The sequence below is a fragment of the Leptonychotes weddellii genome, chromosome 12 (assembly GCF_054177405.1).
Source record: "Leptonychotes weddellii isolate Sample4059 chromosome 12, ASM5417740v2, whole genome shotgun sequence".
Lineage (NCBI taxonomy): Eukaryota > Metazoa > Chordata > Mammalia > Carnivora > Phocidae > Leptonychotes > Leptonychotes weddellii.
In genome coordinates, this window is record NC_138380.1 from 38,849,347 (window position 1) to 38,872,151 (window position 22,805).

The 22,805-nt window shown below is 41.4% G+C and overlaps 1 protein-coding gene across 7 annotated transcripts in view; it reads right to left on the bottom strand.

The window, feature by feature from the left end:
• Positions 1-22,805, bottom strand: part of BMPER (BMP binding endothelial regulator) — a 242,622-nt gene that overhangs the window by 66,105 nt on the left and 153,712 nt on the right. For 6 of the 7 annotated variants that reach the window (XM_081800290.1, XM_081800288.1, XM_081800291.1 and 3 more), the window contains 2 exons: positions 11,995-12,324; positions 5,103-5,439 (listed from right to left, as the gene is read on the bottom strand). In XM_081800290.1, the coding sequence (XP_081656416.1) occupies positions 5,103-5,439; positions 11,995-12,324 (667 nt within the window). The remainder of the gene's footprint in view (positions 1-5,102; positions 5,440-11,994; positions 12,325-22,805) is intronic. The other variant, XM_081800293.1, reaches the window with a different exon arrangement.

The window sequence follows — 22,805 nt, forward strand, 5'->3', positions numbered from 1 at the left end:
GGACTTGTAAGGGCTGAAGTCTGATAGGTGGTACAACTGAGGTGTCTACTGCCACCTGGTGTCAGCATACCTTATTGACAGATTCAGAGTGACCACTCATCCTAAAAGCTTAGTGTGCCAAAAGAAAAATAAAAAGAAAGGCCTATAATGTCACACTTTAAAATGAATATCTCATTTGATTTAGGATCCTAGTTCTAACGGTAATTTGAGACAAGTTATTAAAAGATGTAAACAGAAATGTTCCCAGCATGTTCTCTGAAGCAAGGGAAGATTGAGTTGATTTTAATTATAGAATCGCAGTTAGTTTTATATGACTTTCTCACACACAGACACACGAAGTCTGTACTCCTTGCCTGATCTCTTCTCTTGTTTTATAATAAATGATTAGTTTCCTTCCCAGGAAAACACAAAGTGGGTCATCCACAAAGTCTGTGATCTTCTCCTGGAAGGAAGCCACTGTCAGTCCCGGGACGCCAGTATATCCAACACCACTGTGCCATGGAAGTTCCAGTGTTCTCCTGCGCTCCTCCCGCCTCCTACCTCCCAGTACCTCCGCGGGAAGGACACATCTGTGAATCCTCTGGCGTGACTTCAATTCCTTACAGCTGTACAAACCACTGCATGGAAAGAAAAGAACATTTCCTAGACTGGGAATCCCCAGACACTTTCCCAAACCGAACAAGTGAACAGAGTTTTTGCTCTGGTGAATTATATCCCATTAAGGAGAGCAGAGAGAGGAAAACAGTCCTGAGACCATTGTGGTCTATAAATGCCTGGGCTTTACTGCAGTTCACAGCCATTTTTCCTGACTTCTCTGAAATGTGGGCCGCCCCGACTTCAGAGCCCTGCTGTACTGGCAAGTTAGGCCTTCTTGTAACTATTTTATCTGGGATTTGGGTCTGCATTCGGGAGAAAGCCCATTGCCAATGTTTCACACACAGCGATGTGGTCTTCTCTTTCCTGGGTTTGACCCACACAGCCCAGCCCACCTCCAGCTTCTCCCTGCCCAAGGCTGCCCGAAGCTTCTCATCAGTGTGGCCCAAGACAGCAAGTGGGGAGCAGATTTGATGCTGGTTGCCGAGGATCTCGAGGGAGCCTTTGGCTGGGGGGGGGCGGGGGGGGGCATCTGCCTATTCCTCCTGGATGTCTCAGCTGGCATCCGGAACATGAATAGAGAAGGCAACATGAGGCCGGGAAAGTAAGGTGAACATGAGAAAGGAGAAGAGAGGCATGAACATACTCGACAGATTCCCCTCGGAGGAGCCCGTGCATGAATCCAAATAGAATTCAAAGGACTTCACATCAATTTTTACACAGTACACTACCTCCCTAGCTACTAGAAATTTCTCTGTAACATACCAGTGAAGAAGAATGCAAAAAATTATTGAAGGAAATTATCTAATTTAAGGACAAGTCATTCAGCAACTCCAGGACTTTAGATGCATTATCAATGCAGCCAGCTAAAATTTTTATGTGATTTGTAATTAAATTATCTTGCACCTAAACATATTCAATTACTGAATTAAACCAAATTATGCTGATCACAAAGATTAAATTAATATTCAATTAAATATTACATTTTTATGCCAAATGAGGCCATGTTGGGTAGAACTGATTTGTGAAGAAAATTAGCAAAACCGAAAAAGTTTCCCAAAAGAGAAAACAAAAATCTTGGCTAATTTCTCATTCATTTACCAAGTTTTTCAAGTTTTTAGACAATAGACAGTTTACTATTTAAAATGTTGAACTAGATAAAAGACCAAAATAAGAGTTTTAAATCCTAGACATCTCAAAAGTAAACTCTACAGAGAAATTAGAATTATGACTTTCACCTTGTAAGAATAGTAATCTCCTATTTATAACAGAATTTGCCCTGTGGAATTTATCACATGATTAAGAAAACCCAAAAAAGGTAACATTTCCTCAGAGAAGTATCTTCTTTGTTCTCTCCCTTCTCCCTGTCATAAATACAGTGGTGCTGGGAAGGCTGCATTTGTATGCTATGGTGACCTTATTCTTTGTCCTTACAGGAAATACTCATATTTCTTTGGAAGGTGAAGGGAAAATGCAAGGAATCAAGTTCATACACAATTTATGTATACGACTTTTCATATCAAGGCAAATCCTTGATTCATAAATAAGATCACAGCTACAGTCATGTCTATGTTTTCAGATTCATCTTAGAAATTTCGCCAATGACATCAACTATACAGGCAAAAATTTACATGGGTGAAATATCATATGATTACCACTTTCTTCTTTATTCACTTTAACATTATTTGTCATGAACATGTATTACTCTTGTAAGACAAAAAACACGTTTTTAAAAGGGATCGCAATGGACTCTTGTCTTCTACTATCTCGCTCAGTGTCACCAATGAGAAACAGTTCATTTTTAAATTGTTCCACGGATTTATCAGTGAGAATCTATCTAATCTGTTCTCCATGATAAGAGCAGGAGAAGATATGGCCAATCAGAAAGAGCAGTGGCAGAGCTGGGGACAAGATTCTCCGGGGGAAGGAAGGGACACAGGACAAGAGCCACTATGCCAGCATGAGCCGTCTGCCAAGTACAACATGGCACTGCCCGTTGACCTCAGTCCTTGGAGGAGCTAGCCCACCAGGCAGTTACTGTCATACCCATTCTACAGGTGAAGAATCTGAAGCTCAGCTAGCCACCAGGGCCACACAGCTAGAGAGCGGCAGAGTAGAGATGAGGTCCAACTTGGTATCACCCAACACATTCTCTGTCCACTGCTTCCTAAAGCCTCTCTAAGGTTTGGTCCTCATGGGAGATCCCCCGGAAACAAAACTGCCTTTCCATGTGGACCTTGTTCGTTTTCTTTTTCCTGCCACACGGATGCTTGAAAGAAAGGAAGAAACCCCGGATCTGCCCAACATTGGCCCCCCTCACTTGAAAATGCACGAAGACACACTCTTGGTTGGGGCATGAGATCATCAGCAGGATGTGTGACAGGCAGGATCACCCAGCTCCATTCTCTTGAGCTCCCCGGCCTCTGCTGGGAAGGAGTGGCTGGCCACGGGAGGGTGCTCTGCCACCACCCCACGCGCAGCGGAACATGAGCTCACCTCCCACCACATCCCGTGCTCCAGTCCTCATGGCAAAGGTCCCGGGAGCATTCTCATAAACTCCCCAGACTCTGCACATCAAGCCCCTAACACAAACAAGCACCCCCACTGCGCTGCTGTAGAGGCTGCAGCAACTTCCAAGGGCAGAAGGGGGGCATCTGCCTGGCCACCTCACAATTCCGCTTCTCTCTGTTCTTGTCTGTGTCATTTCTCACGACTTCTGCCAAGGTGCTCATCAGATTGCTGTTTGCAGTCCAGGGATCATAATAGGAAATAAATCGCCACAGGGAAAAGAAACAGAAATTTGCAAAAAGGGACTAATCTCTGCAGGCCTGCTCTCCAATTTCTGTTTTCAACACACTCCTCTGAAATGGGACAAAAATCAAAGGTGTAGGCTGCTGGGGCCCTGGGAGAAGCACAGCCTTTCCTTTCTATGTTAGACAGAGAAGGGTCTAATCCAAACCTGCAAATGGGGCAGAGGAGCTTCCAAACGAGTCTTTATACTTGTTCATCATTTAATTTAATTGATAGAAGAAACCACAGCAGCCATCAATTAATTACAGAGCACTTGCTATGCACATGCACTGACGTTCATAATCTCACTAAATCTGAATTACAACTCTCTAAGGTGGGTTCTTTTATTATCCCCACTCCACAGATAAGCAAACTAAGGTTTAGTGACCTTAAATAATTGTTCAGGGTTGTAAAGCTGGGCTGGATTTTTAGCCCCGGAAGACCACAAAGCTCTTACTTGCTATGCTCTACTGCTTTCCCTCAGACCTTCAAGTGATGGGTATTCAGATCCCAAATGAAGCCTGGTTTGTTTGTCTAGCTGTTTAACTCACTCCAAAGTCTTACATTAAGATCTTTCAATTTCAATAGACAAGGGTGGGGTCAACCTAGGGGGTGGTACAGGAAGGAGGAAGAAGGGAACCCAGAGAATTCAAATTTATAACAGGAAAATGGCTTAAAAGAGCTAACCGTAGGAGTTGGAGCCAAATGGTTTGGCAGACGCAGCCATGTTCAGGGTGCGTGATGACAGGGACAGTCCTTTTTCCACTCCACTTTGAGCTGTCTTTATAGAACTTTATCTTTTATGTCCAAAGATCAAATAAAAAAAGATCACATTTAACAAGAACTAGGGGAAATAAACTGGTGGCAATTAAAGAGTAAAAATAACTTCTCTGTGGCTTCAGACCACAGGAGCTTTCTCATTTTAAGAGGCACAGGCAAATCACTTCAACAAGGCCTTTTGGGCTGCGTCGTCTCATGTTTCCTCCCACATCCATGGTGGTTAAAGTTATAGACAGTCATAGTTCTTGAACCTGTGGAATTGTGTAATAAATGGAAGTACAACCCGGCCAGACTCATCAACTCACAAGTGCAACCTTGCAGCATGGAAGAAAAGGTTATGGAACCCATATTCTCAATGAGAGACTTTCCTTCTTTAATCTTTGAGCCTTCTTTCTACTCCACCCTGACTTTGGATGCAAAGTCTGAGAGTTGGCCAACACCCAAGGAATTCTCATTTCACTGCCTTGTTTTCCACTTGCAGATTTGTTGGGGCTAGACAGTGAGGCAGACCTGAACTCTTCCTCAGGCCTCAAATAACCAGGCTCACTCGAACATCCAAAGGCAGCCAGAGTTATTTGAGATTCCCACCTCTGCTCTATACCACCACCGTGTAGGCAGAATTTGGAAAACACTCCTCAACCTTAGAGTTAAGCCAACACCTAGAAAAATCACCAGCTTCCCAGTGAGCCTGCAGACACAAAAAAACAGAATGACCTATAGGAGATAACTCTGAAATACTCCCCACAATTTCTTAATTTGGTACATAATGTGGGACTGAGTCAAGATAAGATCTGTCTCAACACAAGAAAGAAAAAGTGTTTACCATGTGCACTGGGGGCCCTTGTTTTATATGTCAAGAAATTTCATACACTCTGTTTGAAGGTTGAGTCAATCCTTGGTCTGTAACCAAAACCCATCCCCCAAAGCACTGCACCTACCGGTAGAAAGTGGCATAGTCCACAGTTGAGTGGCAGGTCTGAAACTCCCAGGATTTGAGTTTCTGGCATTCTCGATGAGCTCGGAGCTTTACCTTCACTGTCCCTTGACACAGTTCAGGCACTGGTTTTCTCTGAGGTCTGTTGCAGAACTCATTGGACTCTACCCTCCAGGACTCAGCAAAGTCATCCACATCAAACTTGAAGTTTCCATCTCCACCAATTAAGTCATCACGCTTATGTCCATTGTAGTTGCCACAAAGACCACAGAGTTTGCCCTTGAGATGGGGGGCAGCCATTACTTCAACAAAACTGTCTCCATCCCAGGATATTTCCAAACCTAGAAGAAAAGGAGAGGAAAAGAGGATCAACCACTCTTAAATCCACCAATAATTCCCAAGTGCATGTATCCTTACATAGAACATATGACTAACCTCTAACAAGGAACACTAAGGGTCTATCCAAATTCTTGGTTACCATATTAAATGTTATATTACAGTACGTGAAACACTTTTGGGGGCTCAGAATTTTTAAATTGTATAAAGTTTGTCCTTATATGGTACCTTAAGTACCCTGGTTTGACTTGTAGAGGACCACTCATTGACCATGTTCCTCTTAGGTTTATAGTTTTGCCCTTTTCTATAGTAATTGTGTTGGTCCATCTTGTGCTTTCATTTACCCAATGATAAGTGAAATGTGGAAATGGAAAGATAACAAAGATGATAATTTTTAATGTAATTTTTTCTTTATCCAAAAATTCCCCCATGTAATTATACTAAATGTCAAATGAAAATATCTAAATTATTTGTTATAGTGAAACTATTAAAGTAATAAATATATAGCTTCTGAATAGATCCTCTTCAAAGGAAAACACTCATATGGAAATGTCTGAAATGAAAACGTTTGCCTCCTCATCGTTTTACAGACATCCCTGAGACAAGGATGGTTGTTTAATCAATGTTTCCTAGGGTAGAGTTGTTGTGGAACACTTCCAATCTTCACAGCCCTGAGCTTATCATAAACTTCAACATTTGAGGAGGTACTGGAGACTACCAGGCCATGGAGAAAAGTTCCTCATGTGCTAGAAAGAATCAGCAGGACAGAACAAACTTGTTCACCAAGGAAATAATCTTTGCTCCAGAAGGTAGAGAACAGAGGCTCCTCTTGGTTTGCTGAACACTGACCATCTAATATGCTAGAGGTTTTGTCTATAAACATTCATGTTTTTTTCAGATATGTGGCCCAAGACTTCAAGATCCATCAGCCTATGACCCCACTGAATAGTGCCATTTTTATGTCACTTATAGACAGCTAGGTTATGCTGTCACACATCAAAGATCAGTCTGACTAGAAGGTCACATCAAAGATCAGTCTGACTGGTCAAGACTGATAGAAGGTCAAGAAGAAATGTTCTCATATAATCCTGATATTGTGTGTGAAGACGCTGTCCATTAGATAAAGCCTAATCAAGCTCAATCCAGAGCAAATGACACACTCTCCTGGTCAGAGCTTTTCTTTATGTCTCAAATGTGTGTTGGAAACTTTTCTTACTGTTTCCCTGATAATACCCTCACAGTGCCTGAGTCTCCCAGAGAATGGATGAAGTAGGTACCAGTTCGGTGACACGAACACCAAGAGAACATCTACAACAAGTTGGTATGCGTTTCTGCCCTGGTACTTCTCCTTATTCACTGTCACTGTTTCCTAAGAGTGACAACCCAAAGAAAAAGTCCCTTTTTTTTAGCAAAAAAAGAGAAAGTTTTCCCGTATGTGTTTTTAAATCTTACCCTCTTGGGTTTCTAACAAAATCTAGTCTTTCATTTAGCCTGTTCTGAGCCTCTGGAAAGAGCAACATGACTTTCCTCCCAGAAGACTTTGCAAGATTAGGCTGGTGAGAAAATGTTCAGAAGATGCTCAGAAGTTGGGGGATGAGGCAGTAATGGGAAAGAAGAAAGGGGCGGCAAAGGAGGGAATGGATCTTGTCTGGATATAAAATTGGCATAAGACGAAATCAGAGTGATGTAAGATTAGTAAGAAATGCCCAGAAGTAGGATTCTAAAGCCAATACTCCTTAAGTCTGAACATTATCCAAGAGGAGAGAAGGCTAGCCAAATAGCATTACTGTGAGTAGGCCACACAACTTCCACAAGAAAGAGTTACAAATCCACTTTAGGGAGTTACTGATAGAATAAACCAGTGGTCTAAAACTGGGTTTCTCGAGAAATAAACAGAAAGGCCCATAAGGAAATCACTGTATGGTAAATGAACGGAATGGAACCATTCTTAGTCCAAGGCAAATGGTAGAGAAGATGTCTTGGTTTGGAGAAGGAGCTGGATTCAGAAAAGAACTAGAGTTGGGTAAAGAAGCAAGGAAGAAGGTCATAAGAAAATCTCTCTTAGAGGGAGGTAAACCAAGAAACAGACTCTTAACTGTAGAGAACAAACTGATGGTTACCAGAAGGTAGGGGGTGGGGGGAAGGAGTTTAAATGGGTGGTGGGGATTAAGGAGGGCACCTGTGATGAGCCCTGAGTGTTGTAAGTGATGAATCACTAAATATTACAACAGAAACTAACAATACACTGTATGTCAACAACTGGAATTTAAATAAAAATTTGTAAAGAAAAAAAAAGTCTCTCTTAGGAGTATTTTGGTGAAGAGAGTAGAGCAATGGGGCAAGGTGATCAGAGAAAGGACACGCTGAGAATATTCACACACTGGACTGACTTCCTCGATGGATCTCTGTGAGACAATGGTGTCACCTCCAACAACCACAACTCTCCTATAAAGAGATTTATATTTCTTCATACCCCACCATCTAACACGTTATCTGGCACATAGTATATACTCACTAAATGAATGAATTACCCTGTAAACTGATACACTGAATCTGGAAAGCCAAAGAAATTGTGAATTTCATGCTAGTTAAGACACTGAAATAACAATTTTGAAAAAAGACAAGCAAACTATAATATGATTTGTAAGACACTCTCTAAGGTATAGAAGAAACATGACCTCAGAAGCCTGTAGCCAGGCAGCTGCCCAGCAAGAGAAACAAGGGAAGAAAATCAATTCCGTATATAACATTCTAACTTTTAGAGCATACTTCCAAAGACTTTCCATGTTGCAAAATTTTCCAAACTGCAAATCTCTTTCCTAGACAGTAGGCAAATACTATTCTTCCAAATGCCACAGTGGTTGAGAATTTATATCCAAAGGAGTTCCAACATCATTACTGACAATGATATAACAAATTTGAGACTTTGGGCAACTGAATTCATTGGAAATCAACTCACAGTGAACAAGCCAATCATTATGTTCTTTTCATGCAATGGACTGGTGGTCCATGCAGGTTTGGGAAGATGCAGACCCACTGTTTTTAGTAAACTCTTCTCAAAACTCTTGACCTCTCAGTCATAAAACAAAACAAAACCAAACAAAGCATGGCCCCCACAGTAAGGGAATAATTTGTAATTCACTCTCTTTTCCTCCTCTTTTCTTTGTTATTAAGAGGATTTTCAATGGACCAATTCTAAGTTTCATACTGCCTAGGGATGACTTACACAACCATAGATGCCTTTGTCTATCGCTGTATCATATACATCTGCGTTTGCATGATTGTCATTACCCTCTACGTAATTAAAATCCATGCAAAGTAAATTACAATAGTGACAGGCAAAATAATGAATAAGTTGTAATTGAAAAAACTGCTCTTCCAAAAGATATTTTAAATAGGCATTTATGAGATGAAAACCTTGCGGTAGGGGTTGGGGCTAGTCCTTTCTACAGCTGGGATGAGTTTCCCCATTCCTCTGCATGGGAAATTAGGTAGAAGTAATTGGCAGAGTCAGGAGGCCAAAGCCAAGGCACACGTCCCATCTGGTGGTGTAAGCAGTAGCCACATTCTCTCTGCTGCCTGAAGCACCTTCCAATTATCCCTTTTCACCAGTGAATGTTTTACCAACTTGTTTTTTACCCTTCAATTGTGTAGCCAGGCTCCAGACCACTAGGGGGTTTTTTTGTTTTGTTTTGGCGGGGGAGGGAAGTTGTTTCTCTTTTGTTGTTGTTTTTGTTTTGCTTTGTTTTGTTTTTTTGTTGTTGTTGCTGTCATTGTTGCCTTTGCTGTTGTTTACTCAAAGGACAGAGGAGGTACAAAATCTATATACATACCATAGTGATGCTTAAAAATTGATGGGTTTTCTGTTCAGATTTTATACCAAAGGAAAAAAGAATAAGAAAAAATATATGTAGTCTCCAGGTTCATAAAGTATAGAACTCTACCAAAAGTAAAATAAAAAACCACACTCCCACGTGCTAATGCCTTCGGGTGGATCTGACGTAACTCTCTCAGGTAGAGTTGATGAAGTGAACAGATGGCAGAAAGGAAATATTTCTAAATTATTCACTAAGTGCCAAGAGTTGGGGTAGGAGTGTGATGGGGGTGAGCAGTGCTTTTTCGAGCTACTAAGCCTGCTCCGTGCCCTCTGTACCACCCCGGTTGTTATTAGGTAAGCAACTACAGCCTAATCCCACCACGCGGCACGGCCACCTGCACTCTTCTGCCAAATGACTCCGTCATGAAGTGCTGAGTTCATAAACCACAGGGACAAAGAGTCATTCCTCCCCTTTTCCCATTCGCCAGCTGCAGGCTTGATTTAAGCTGTTATTTTGAAGAAAGGACGCTCTGATCATATGAGTTTATGAAATTAAAAAAATAATCTATGGGAGAAGAACACTCCAAGGATATATTGTGATATTTTAAATGGACAATCAATAAGTGATAAAAAGAAAACATTCCTCAGGGGTAGTACAAACTGAGATTGGTTTGGGGAGAAGACTTGTGTCTGGAAATGGAATTGTTCCGTTCCAAGGATAATCTCAACGCAAGTTTAGAGCCCAGAGGAATACAGTTCTTCCCTAGGAAGCAGAAAGTTTATGCTACGGGAAATTGTTCAGCTGGGTATTACAGGCATCACATAACTTACCTGCACCGTGGAAAAAAGGAAATTGTAAAATCAAGTTCAAGGCCGAGAAGAGTTAAATTCACTAATCTAATTATGGTGTTTATGATCTAGTATTATTTTCTTAGCAGTCTCAACCTTTCACTCATTTTTACAATGTGGAATCCTGACAAGAGGACACTTATTCCATAAGGTATTGCCAGCCATGGGCAGAACAGTATTGAAGCTCCTAGACTGTTAGCAATCTTTCAGGATCCAGGATCCCTTTGGGAATTGGGCTGTGGTTGACCAATAATTTCCCTATCAGGAGAATCCATTGTGTTCAGCTGGCATGCAAACAGATCAGCAAGGTGCTTCTAATTAGTGCTCTGTAATAATGAGTCATCTTGTGCACAATTTACGGGGAGCCACGAACTGCTGCTTTCTTCAAAGAAATGAGCTGAGGCCTATATCTACAGAGTGACAAGTCATTTGAATAAAACAACAGGTGTCTGAATTTTCTGAAGAGGACTAATCTCTCTAAAATTGAATAAATAGAGCTCTTCACACCTGCCACTTTCAAAGTGAAGTTGGGAGTCCTCCCTTTATAGAATGCTCCAGTACATTAATATTTAACTTTTTCTCACTGAAACCACGTTATGCTCTCTAAATAAAAGCTCCCCAGGCTTCGCCTTGGCTTCCTGCCTTTGTTTAGCTAAGCTGGCATTCCATAAACTTGGATCAATTTGTCAAATATATTTTGGCTTGAACTGAAACAATTAACAGCATTCTGAAGGTGCAGCAGAGAACAGTCTCTACTGTTCCTCAAAAGTGCCTGCTCTATCAAATCTTTCCCTTTTGGATCCTTATTATCTAAAGGAACTGGAATGTATTTGATGCTTTTACGCTGTTACATTTTCATCGATATAAAAAGCAAGAAATATGTTGATTTCCTCAAGTATCATGCTGACAGAAATAGCACACACCAGGAGAACGTGCGGTTCAATATCAAATTGACAAACAATATGGATTAACCAAAGGCAGCGTGGAAGGAGACAGACATGATATAATTGAATGTGTAAGTGGGCTGAATTCATTCTTTGGGGCTGATTTTGAAGGGCAGACGTCCGCTTCTAAGAAGCCTCTTTAGGTAGTACCCCACAGGCAAGAATGCGAGTTTTCATTGGGCCCCTGGCAGTAACCTGCTAGCACCTACGAACAGCTTGGCCTCGGGGGGATGTGTCTGTCCGTGGAGTGGAAATACAGAGTCCAGTAGGCCACAGGCAATAGGGGATGCTGAGCAAGGGTAGCAGCAAGCATCTCCACATACCCAAGGCTGGGGGAAAGCGCTCTCAGAGCGCTCTAAGCATCCTCCAGCGGGGCTACTGGTTCTAGACCTCCACTAACTCAGCGAGCACCTTCCCCAGGGTCAAGAATGGACAGGACTGCTGGTCACACAGCCGTGCATACTCCCATCTGCACACCCACACATTTGTGGTTTACTTTTGAGGATTCCCCCCTTCTTGGACAGATGCTAACAAGAAAACACTCTTTCTCACAGATGTGAAACTGCACATTACTGGCTGAGCTGGGCGAAACACTGACAATTCCAAGCTGGACATAAAGGGCCTAACATTGTGACAAAACATGAGAAAGAGGTTATTTGGAGAGCAGAAATGCTATTTTTGGACCGAGGATGTCAGAAGATTGCAAGACTGGTGGGACCGGCACTGGGCTGCAAGGCTTCACGGTGTGCAAATTTCTCCCACTCTTTTGTGCCATCTTGGAGGTGTCCCTTTGGAGCCCCGGTGAGCGGGGATGAGGTCACGCCTGCGGTCGGAACCCTCGTCTGCCTCCAGATTGTCCTCCACGGAAGAGGCAGAGCGCTGAGGCGGTGCCGCTGTGCTGTGCGGGTTGGTGAGGCAGAGGGGCGAGCCAGGGGGACACAGAAGCCCACCTGCTTTGGTCGTCACTTTTAAGAGGTAGCCATCCAGGTCGATGTGGAACTGCGGCGCCTGGCAGGGCAGCGCGATGCGCGAGCCGTTCCAGCGCACGGTCAGGTGCTGCTGGAGGCTGACGGTGCTGGCGCCCAGCACCAGGTCCACCGACTTGGTCCAGGAGAAGGAGCGGGTCCTGCGTGCGTCGTTCTTCACCAGCACCTGGAAGGGCGAGGCAGGGGAGGAGCAGTCTTTTGTCAAAACGTACTGACACGTCCCCTGAAAGTTAAATGTCCGTCCGTCAAAAGTGTTGTAGTGGGGATCTCCGAATACCGTGCAAACGCCGGGCTCTGCGGATGAGTGAGAGACAAAAGCAGGTCATAAACTGAGCGAAGGATTCAAAGAGAAATCAGGGGTCCCTGCAATATTAACCTGGAGGGGGGCACCCACCAGGTATGGGAGGGCCTTAGCAGAGACGCACTAGTGGAAATCAACTTGAAAAAAAAAAGAAAAGGTCGGTTGTTTTAAAAGTCTGTGCCAAACGTCCTAGGACGTGCAATATGTTGGGTGCTTTTGCACTTAAAAGTTATTGATAACACTTCCAAAGTTTTAAACCATCTCGATTTTGGAGGCTTGATATGCTTCTATGGTCTTAATATAAGGGATAAAGAAATGAAACTAAGATAATTTTGTAAACAGAACTGCCCTTAATAAACAAAAACCAGAAATGAATAAAAGGCAGCAAAGTAAATGACAATACAGCAAAGCAATAGTATTATTACCATTTAACTGATTCAAAAAATGTGGAAATATGGTATTCTAAATGTTACTTACTTTTTTTTAAGGTATTATATTCAACACCATGTATTTACTAAGGACAAATCAATAGAATCGCTAAACAGACACATGTTTAATAGCATTAGGAAACAAAGTACTGTTAAAATTAATAGTCTCTATGTTTTTTACAAATACAAGGTTCCTATATTTTGATCTGTGTATCAAAATCTAAAATTGGATAAAAATAAATTGAATGTGTAAATGAGCTGAATTCATTCTTTGGGGCTGATATTTAATAATTATTTAATAAATCATTTAATAAATTTAAGAAATTCCAAGGCATTCATCACTTCAAAATACCATTCATTCAAATATTTGTGAAACCCAGGTAAAGTTTGACACTGGGGGCATCTCAAAGATTGTTATAGAAAATTAAATTTTGTTTCTTTTTTTAAAATGATATTTGGCATCGATTTGTTCTCCATGTAAAGATATTTTATCTGTTTTCAGGGAGGCATGGACAACCAGGAAATGAGGAATTCATTTAGATAAAGGAGCCCACATGATAAAAGAACTATAATAAAAAGATCAATTTCCAGTCAACACCAGCACAGGTTCAGAATATGAAACTATCCTATCAGCAACTGCTCTCAATATGTCAGAGAAGAGTTAAAAGTCAACACAGAGGAAGGATGTGCCAACTGATCTGATAGGACCAATGGGATCCAAGGCAAACGTGTGCTTTTAATTTCTAAAGTGTTTGGAGAATAATGTTGTTTTATGTTATGATACATTATGTCATTTCATATGTCAATTACATTTGACTCCACATAAATCACATGTATTTGGAATTTGGTAAATTATTTGTTCTAAACTTTCCTTGTCAATATCTGATAGAGACCCAAAAAGATATAGTTTTTGGTGTGTAGGACAGTTTCAATGAACAAATGCTTTAAGGAATATATAAAAAGCACTACTTGAGGTAAGAGGGTGGAAGAAGTGGGTGGGGGAGAGAAGCTCTGAGAGCTCAGCAACAAAGTTTTAATTTGCCCTCCATTTCTATTCCCTTCTTGTCCTTTTCTTGAACGTTTTTTCCTTGTGATTCCAACTTTACTCAGTTTGTTGCTTCACATTGGACCCCACCTCCACCTGCCCAATCGTATATCCACCCCCAACTAGTCTTCCCATCTATCTAACCACCCCATAACGCATGTTCCAGTCCTTTCTCCATGCAATTGCTTTCAAAATTGCCCTATCACATATTTCCCTCACAGTCTGACAAAAGGAATCTTTCCCTGGCATGAAAATGGTGTTTCTTGGTTGACAAGGGGCAAGGCGGTTCTTTGGGACACCCCGAGTGGCATCAGGAAAATTATAGTTCTGAGTTAATGTTGTCATGTGCCACAAAAAGACTGTTAACGTGACCACCAGATGCACCAAATTCAAGAGAAGGGATTTTTTCAAGTTCTTAACTCTGCATAGTCAAGAAAACCCAGAACAAATCAAGGCTTTTGAGCTTTGAACTTGAAACAGATGGAGCTCAGGCTGCAAAGGCCAAAACCCTAATGAAGGAGCTGAGATATTCCTGAAGAAATCCTCTCTCAGCTGGGAGCAGCACAGGGAAAACACCTTCTGCCCAGAGTCTGAAGTGGCAATCTTCTCCTTGCTCCAGGGATAATCCATGGCTTCTCCTGGTTTTCTGACAACAACTGCATCCAAATTATCATTACCAAAACCAGTAATAGCTAGCACTTACCGAGAATTCACTACCTCCCCTAGTACTGTTCTCCATGCCTACAGATCCATAAGAAAATGGATATTTAGATTGTCTCCTAAAATTAAACAAATAGCTAAGCACTTGGTAGTAAATCCATAAAGTGAACTATTACCTAGCCATTGAAAAATTGTATGAATAACATTTGTGATTGAGGAAACGCTTATGACATGTTAAGTGAAAAACAGGAAACAAAATTCTGCCTTCAGGATAACCTTCTTTAAAAGATTTATTTACTTATTTTAGAGAGAGAGAGAGCATGGAGGAAGAGGGAGAGAGAGAGAATCTCTCGCAGACTCCCCGCTGAGCACGGAGCCTGACACAGGACTCGATCCCACGACTCCGAGATCACGACCTGAGCCAAAACCGAGAGTGAGACACTCAACCAACTGAGCCACCCAGGCACTCCTGTCTTTAGGATAATCCTAACTGTGTTAAAATAAATACACAAATACACACCCCAAAATTGTCAATTTCTTGGTGGCAGGACCACAAGTGATTCTTTTTCTTCCTTTTGCTTTTCTGTTGTTTTTGTTGTTGTTAATAGTTTTGTTTTTAAGAGTCAAAATGTGGGCAACTGTAGATAAGGCCAGTTATATGACCAAGCAAATCCTCAAAGAAGCAACAGAAAATATACTGCCTACAGTGGCCCTAGGGAAGCCTGAGCTTACTCACAGCGGGGGCAGAAAGCAATGAAGGACATCCCAGGGAGACCAGGCAAGGAAATCACATGTAACAGGGCTGTCAGGGAAGATATTTTTCAAGAGGCCCTAACTTGTAGAAGAGAGGGGTTTGGAGATCAGAATGATTTTTCTCTGTAACAACAAGATAGAAGAGGCCAACAAAATTCCATGACTAGGAAGATGCTTGAGAATTATGTGTTACCTTTGGGGACATTGGTATGATGAGCTAAAATAATTTTGAAACCTTGGCCCTTTTTCCTGGCACCTCTAGGTCCCTGTGCCAGATCCTGCAGGAGCAGTGAACACATGCACTGGAGAATGGCTTGAAGTGAGAATCGCAGGGTCACACAAATCGGCCTAGCTGGAAAGGAAAAGAGCTAGAGAAACACTTAAGGGACACAAATGAATGTTGTAAGCTCACATATTTGTATGTGTGTGTGTGTGTGTGTGTATTTTTTTTTCCAGCAGACCCAGTGAAATGAGCTACAGTCCAGAATGTGCAGATGTCCGGTCACACTCTTCTGGAAAGCTTGGAATGATAGTCGGAACTAGACAAACGGACCATTCTATAACTAAGTTTGTTTGAGTATGTGTCAGTCAGGGGAAAGAGAGAAAAATTCCAATTTACAAGTAGTGGTATGTTTTTTCATAGTCCTTTAAATCAAATCATCAAATGCCATTTTTGTTTTGGTTTGTTTTCCTTATATGTACACAATGTCAAGCATAAAAACACTAGAAGTATATAAACCCAAATATTAAGAGTAGTACTTTTTTTCTCTTAAGTAATGGAATTTTGTGTGACATGTATTTTCCTCTTTCTTGTTTATGTGTATTTACATTATTATTTACATTACATTTCATTATTTACAGTGACTAGGTATACTTTTAGAATACGAATATTGTCTTAAAAATGAAAAATACTGGATTAAAACATGGTGCTTTGATGTTACATACTTTAATAAGATCGCTATGAGGATTAAGAGAGTTAGGAGGCTTCTAAAAACATAATTCCAATATTTTTCTCCTAACCTCATCAGGTACATGTATTTCTGCCACAAGTATATTTATTCTAATGAATTGCCTTCCTTCTGAGAGCAGTGATTATTCCCAAAACATCCATCAAAGAGAATTAAGGGGAAATTATACAACTCCATGTTATAAAGAAAATAACAGAAATCGAACAGACTCCAAACACTCACCCCCAAAACACAACCAAACAAAAACAAGAAAACAAGTATCATTCATGGTTCTGTGACCAAGAAATAACCACTGTTTACAGTTTGGAAGCTGGGTGTGTGCATGTGCATGTGTGTGTGTGTGCATGTGTGTGCTTGTATGTGCATGTGTGTGTGTTAACATAGTTCAGATTATCCTATACATGAAATTTTATTTCCTCTTCACTTAACATGTCATAAGATATCCCCCATCATTAAAGTCACTTTGAAAACATAGAAAATGACTTTCATTCTCAGTCTTTTACTTCTGCAAAGAGGACCGTCTCTCCTACTCACAGTATGACAGCACCACACAGATCAGCACATGTCCAGAAATGTTGTAACCACGAGAAAATCTCTCAAATAAAAAACACAGCTTTAAACTTTTCTCAACACAAATTGCAGGAATACAGGTCCTCTGGGACTTGGGGTCACCGGGTCATGCAGGAACCCCAGGTGGGTAAGATGTGTGATGATGTGCCAAGTTTGAGTCAAGAACCAGGAAAGGCTGGGATTAGACACACTGCCCTTAACACAAGCCCTTATGCTGCTCCCGCACATGACGTAAGCCTCTGACATAAAGAGGCTGTGAGTGCCCTAGCAGGGACTGAACTTCTCCCCACAGGAGGCTCTGGCCACACACAAAGGTGTCCCTGACTGCTATCGCCCCACAGGACCTGAGGGCTAAGAGATGCTCCACGAAGTGACACCTGGATTCCTTGAAGATTTTGCATCTTTGTCTTCTGAAGTAAAAACTTAATCTAACTTTACTGTGTGAATGGGCGGGGTGGGGGGGGCGGACAGGAAGGGGGTAGTGGGTCTCTTCCCACCAATCTATAATTCACCAGATAGACTTACAAATCTACATATGAAAAACTCATTTTTAAAAAGTTGAGTAGGCATCTGAAATTAACATATATCTTTTTAAAAAGTTGAGTAGGGATACCATTAAGAATGTAAATTTCTTTCCACATATTTTCCATATACTCACCAATTCCAAATGGAAGAGCAAAGAAAGCAGCCCCTACCTTCAAGATCTAATCTAAAATAAATCTAACCCCAAAGTCATGGCTGACTTCCTAGGGCCTCCCCAACGGAGCCCAGTGCTACCCTACCTCTTACCTTTGCTCCTGGGGTGGGGGTGGGGGGCATACATCTGTCCCACACTTCACAGTTCCCAGTGCATGGATCCTTTACTTCCTCGTTCAAATGCCAACTCCCCACAGCACCTTCCCCAACACCTCAGCCATAGACATTTCTCTTTCCTCAAAATCCCAAAGGCAAAACTGACCACATAGCTCAGATTATCTGGGACAGTTTTTATTTCAAATGCTCTACCCTATAGATAGACACATGATGTTTTTCAGTTTGAGGGTTAAAAATATCATCACTGAACCCATCACAGGCTTATGATAAATCAATTTCTTCCCTAACTTACAGTTAAAATGTATCCTTAACTCCTAAACCAGGCTTTAAACTCCTTATATGTAAACTTTGTTCCCAGCACCTGGCACCCTGCCTTGTTAATTGCAGGTATATACATATATATTACATGGATTCATCTTTGCATTACTCACAGCGATGCCTGCTATAATACATATGAGGTATCCGTAAATATTTGTTGAATGAATGGGTTAATTAATTAAAGAATACATTTTAGTAGGAAAAAAACCTGCCCACACTGAACTTACTAAAATAGATAGCTAATGACTAGCATACAGCAGGTTATCAACAGGATTTTATTTAATCAGTTAACTAACTGGATAATTAATTAATGCTCTCAGAAAAACGAATTAAGGCTGCAGATGGAATTAAGGTTGCTAATCAGCTGACCTGGAGATGGGGAGATTATCCTGGATAATCCAGGCAGGACGAACGTCATCACAGGGGTCCTCGTAAATGAAAGAGAAAGGCAGGAAAATGAGTGTCACAATGACACAGCACGAGGTGGACTGAACTTGCCATTGCTGGCTTTGAAGACAGAATGGGGCCTCAAGCCAAAAAAATGAGGGTGGCCTCTAGGTGATGAAAAGGTGGAAAACTAAACAAAACAAAACAAAAAAAACGAACACAGATTCTCCCCCAGAGCCTCCAGAAGAACCGCAGCCCTGTTGATAACCTTGATTTTGGCCCATTCAGAACCATTTCAGACTTCTGACCTTCAGAACAATATGTGTTGTTTTAAGCCACTAAGTTTGTAGTAATTTGCTACAGCAGCAATAGGAAACTAATAAACCTAGCAATAGCCAAGGAGAGTCGTTTAAAGTAACTACTTTATTCCAGGCACCATGCCAGATGCTTTCCACATTTTCACTATCTGCTTTAATCCTCACTACTTCCCTACACACCACATTTCATTACCCTAATTTCTTAGCAATGAATTCGGAGAGGTGGCCATGGTGCCCATGGTCACGCAGCCAAAAGCAGTAAAGACAGAGTCCAACCCAGGCTTTGCAGCTCTGAGGCCAGTGCCTTCCTCAGCATCACTCGATGCTTCCACGGATACCCTGTACCACAGCATCCTACACAGTTGTTGTTAACTAGATGGGATCACAGAGCTCTTTGGGAATCTGGAGAAATGTGAAGACACTCTTCCTCCCAAATTCACACAAGTGCATCCACTCAGATGTAGTGGATGACCACTCTGTCCCAAGACTGATCAAGGAATCCATCACCTTCCATTTAAGAACACTATCTAGAAGTTAATTATAAACTATATTATATGGTTCTCTTATTTGGTATGTTTATATTTCATTTCCCCAGCTTCATTGTAAGTTCCTAAATTCAGGGTCTATACCAGCTTTTTATCCATTTCCTCCAGAGTACCTTCCAGAATACCGGAGACTCACCAAACTTGTTATAGAAGATGCATTTGTACCACTCTTGCCATCCAAGCTCTGACCTTAACATGTCTGCTGTCTATAAACTAGAAATTCTTATTTATCACTTAAGAGAGCTGTGCACCTGAGCTGCAGAGGTGGGCTTCACATCTCTGAGTTAATCTAGCTTCCAGCTTTAAAGCCACTTTAGAGCTTTGCAAACATAAGTATGTTGCTTTGAAGACAGCTCTGGGTTTGAATCCTAGTCTTGCCACTTAATGACTAAAAAATAATGTGCAGACTACCTACATCTCCTCTGTCTATTCACCTGTAACGTGGGTCTAAGAACAACTACCTTTCAGGTTGGTTATAAAGATAAAGACAGCATTGCAAAAGTGCTGAGAATATTACAGATGCTAGTTATTACTAGTTTTACAATTATGTTATATGAATCCAGACATATATAATAGACATCCACTGCTGGCTAAAATAGGGCTGAATAAGACTGTAGCATACACCTAAAACATAGATTTGTGGAAAAGACAATGTGAGTTGAGTCCATCTATAAAAGACATATAAAATGTAGATTTGGGGCTAACATCCAGTAAGCCTTCTAGGCCAAAAGAAGAATGTTAATCAAGTCATGTGGCAGCTTACACAAGAAGAGCAGGAGACAGATCGGACCAGAGTGGGGAGTAACTTGGGGAGATGTAAGACACCCAAACTGCCTAAATAAATTGGCCTGAGATTTATTGCCAGCCTGAGAAGTTTAAATGTATTCCAGAGAACCAGCATTCCTTCATGTGTTTCCTATGAAACATCAATCCTGCCTGTTGCTCTGCCAAAATAAGTAGAAATAAAAAAAATCTCTGCAGCTCAAATTAGTTTGGGAGGTACTCCATACTTCATCACCCTCCTTAAAGTTTACCCTGCACATTGGCATATAAAGCGCTCTGCAAATTCTGCAGCAAAGAAACATATTTGAGTGTATTTGACCCCGCATTTCCCTCATGTATTTAATCACAGAGCCATGTTTTGAAAATATTATTCATTACTCTTCCTCAGCACTAGTGTTTTATAAAACAAACTTTGAGAAACTGCAAGAGACCGTGAAGGCGGCCGGTGTAAGTTCTTGCGAAGGCCAGTGGCATGCAGGAAGGGCTGAAGGAGAAAAGACCGAGGTCAGTTGCAGGCAAGAGGATGAAGCTCTGGCTGCCATGGAAATGGGAAGGAACTTATTTATTAGAAGAACAATACAAAGAGACAATCAAGCAAGCAGACTTGATGACCGATTAGCAACATGGGAGAGAAATGCCAAGAGCATGAGAAATAACATTAAGGCCCCAAACCTGTGCAGCTGGGGTAAGGGGGTGCCAGAATTCAGTCAACAGATAGAAGCTGGAAACAGCCAATCATTTCTCCATCCAACTCCCAACCCTGAGAATCAAAGGTAGCAACTGTTACTAAAATTCAAATGCAGTACTTTGAAAGAATGTGGTCTCCCCCCAAAATTAGAAGCTGAGATCTGCCATATCAGCATCTTGTCAAGAAGTCATATTAAGGCCCTCAGAATCAGAAATCAGACACCAGAAAGAGAGAAGAGCTACGGAAGGAGTGCTGTGGAGGCAGAGCCGTGAGCTCACAGGATGAAAAGGTGAAAAACAAAAGGAGAAGAGATACGTGTTCTAAGGACAGGCATGGAAGGACAGAGCAGAGGAGTGGAGCGGTGGTTGGGGGCAGAGGCGGAGTACTAACCAAGAAGGGACTGTGATAAGAAGAAAGAATGATAGTGTTCATAAATTAAAACTTCACATCAAAGGGAACTACATAGTGCAGCTAATGAGTCATTTCTCCAAACTCCCAGCGAAGGCTAGACCTTCAAGTATTGTAACCCAAGAGATGGGAGGTTAAGTGACCTCATAAATGTAGGTAAGTTTTTAAAAGGTGAGCAAATATAATGGCTCTCTAGTCATGCAGGGAGAAAAGAAATTGGCAAACTTCATATATGTTTGGAGGCAAGCCTCTGAAACAAATAAAAATGTAGTCAATGGAGAATAATAGTTCTTAAAAGTGTTGGCTTGGGAGACTCATGAAGCAGGGTATCAGCTGCCCACACCCTATTTAATTTCTCAGACCCTCAGATCACTCATTTGTAAAATGGAGATTCTACTTCATGGATCATTGTGAGAATTAAATGTTAGGATACATGGAGAATGTTTATCACAACACGGACTGACACGCACTTACATTCAATAAATATTTGCTGGCAATAGGAGCAATTTTAGTGGCAACAGAAGTAACAATTTTTGTTGTTCTTATTTTGCTCATAGGAGACATGACCTCCAGAGAGGAATAAATCTGCCTCACAGTTTTGCATACGGTAATATGTAATTTATTATACAGTATTATCTGTAAAGTGTAATATTTGTTTCAGAGTCTGCATTGTCTGGTCACTTTACTATATTTTAGATGTACTGTTGCTAAGGGGTTTTGGTCACCAGTTTTTCCAGTCACAACTAGGTATATGCCTCTTTCTTGAAATTCAAGATGGCAGCCTTGACTAAATGTACCAGATGGCTAGTAATGAATTTATATATCTTTTTCTGTTCAAAACATAGTCTTTCCAAATTAGGCAAGAAAGTAACTTTTAATTGAATGATTTAATAATGGTGCATTTATATTAAGAATACTTTCCCAAGCAAAGATCCAGGGAGGCCATATGATGTGTGAGAACAATTATTGGACTAGAAGGTTAAAAAAGAGAGAAGGACAGCAGGTTCTCATCCAGCTCTTCCAGTTAATACTACCAGGAACCTCAGTTTCCTTACCTGAGAAGTGAAAGGGCTGACCTCAAAATTAAGGTTCATTCATTTATACAATCCCATGATGCTGAAATGGTGATGCGTTTGAGTGACAGAGAAACCCTGCCCTTCTTCCTTACTCCTGGTGGAAATTCTACAGTTATTTCAAGTTTAAAACTATATGTATTTTAATATTGTGAGTAAGAAAATTTGGAGAGGTCTTCGCCTTAGCACTGAAAATACCTACGGTGCAAGAAGGGGGGAAAAAACCTAGAAAAATGAGTGGACATGGAAAACCAAGCCAGTTTGATTTGTCAGTGAGCACAGAGCATACCAACTACCACTGCTCTGCACCTGAGCAGAGGTAGAGGTGTCACCAGTAGATGAAAGTCTGGGCACTTGAGCAGGCATTTCTTCCAGGATAGGGTGGAGGGAAACGCTCTGAAATTGGAAACTCCTCCTAACATCCTTCTCCAATCTCTAATCCCTACCATCATAAAGCCCTCCAGGCCTTCTCTTCCCTTCCTAACTGCAACTGGCTGTTAAACTGTACCAAATGACAAAGAAGTCAATGGTAGACCTTCCGGACAGGCCCTGGGGCCTGATTTCATTGCAGGAACTCAGGCTTCACACTTACCTTGGGCGTTCTTCTTAACCACTAAGCCTCAGTTCCTCAGTTGTAAAATGGAGCTCATAACATTATTTGACTCTAAGATGGCCGTGAGGATCAAATAAATAAGATCAAAAGAGATAGCCCACGACA